General features: G+C 62.3%; 1 protein-coding gene across 1 annotated transcript in view; it reads left to right on the top strand.

The window, feature by feature from the left end:
• Window positions 1-212, top strand: part of LOC119588563 — a gene marked incomplete in the record, with an annotated part of 91,152 nt that overhangs the window by 68,084 nt on the left and 22,856 nt on the right. The window contains 1 exon segment of the mRNA XM_037937203.1: window positions 38-194. Within this exon segment, the coding sequence (XP_037793131.1) occupies window positions 38-194 (157 nt within the window).

The following is a 212-nucleotide window of genomic DNA, read 5'->3' on the forward strand; positions in this document are numbered from 1 at the left end:
CTACCAACCTAACCCTCCCCATCTCTCGCCGCAACAGGGCGGAAACACGTGGAGTTCGGTCACGGGTCGAGTGGTAAGCCTGGAGAACACGTCCCTCCTGCAGTTCACGGAGATCGAGAGACTGACGCTCCAGCAGCTGGCCATCGCCAAGCTCCAGGCTCTCAACCTCGGCTGCCAGATCCGCGTTCCGAGAGGTGAGCTGTGGCTTCGGC

Source organism: Penaeus monodon, chromosome 24, assembly GCF_015228065.2.
Source record: "Penaeus monodon isolate SGIC_2016 chromosome 24, NSTDA_Pmon_1, whole genome shotgun sequence".
Taxonomy (NCBI): Eukaryota; Metazoa; Arthropoda; class Malacostraca; order Decapoda; family Penaeidae; genus Penaeus; species Penaeus monodon.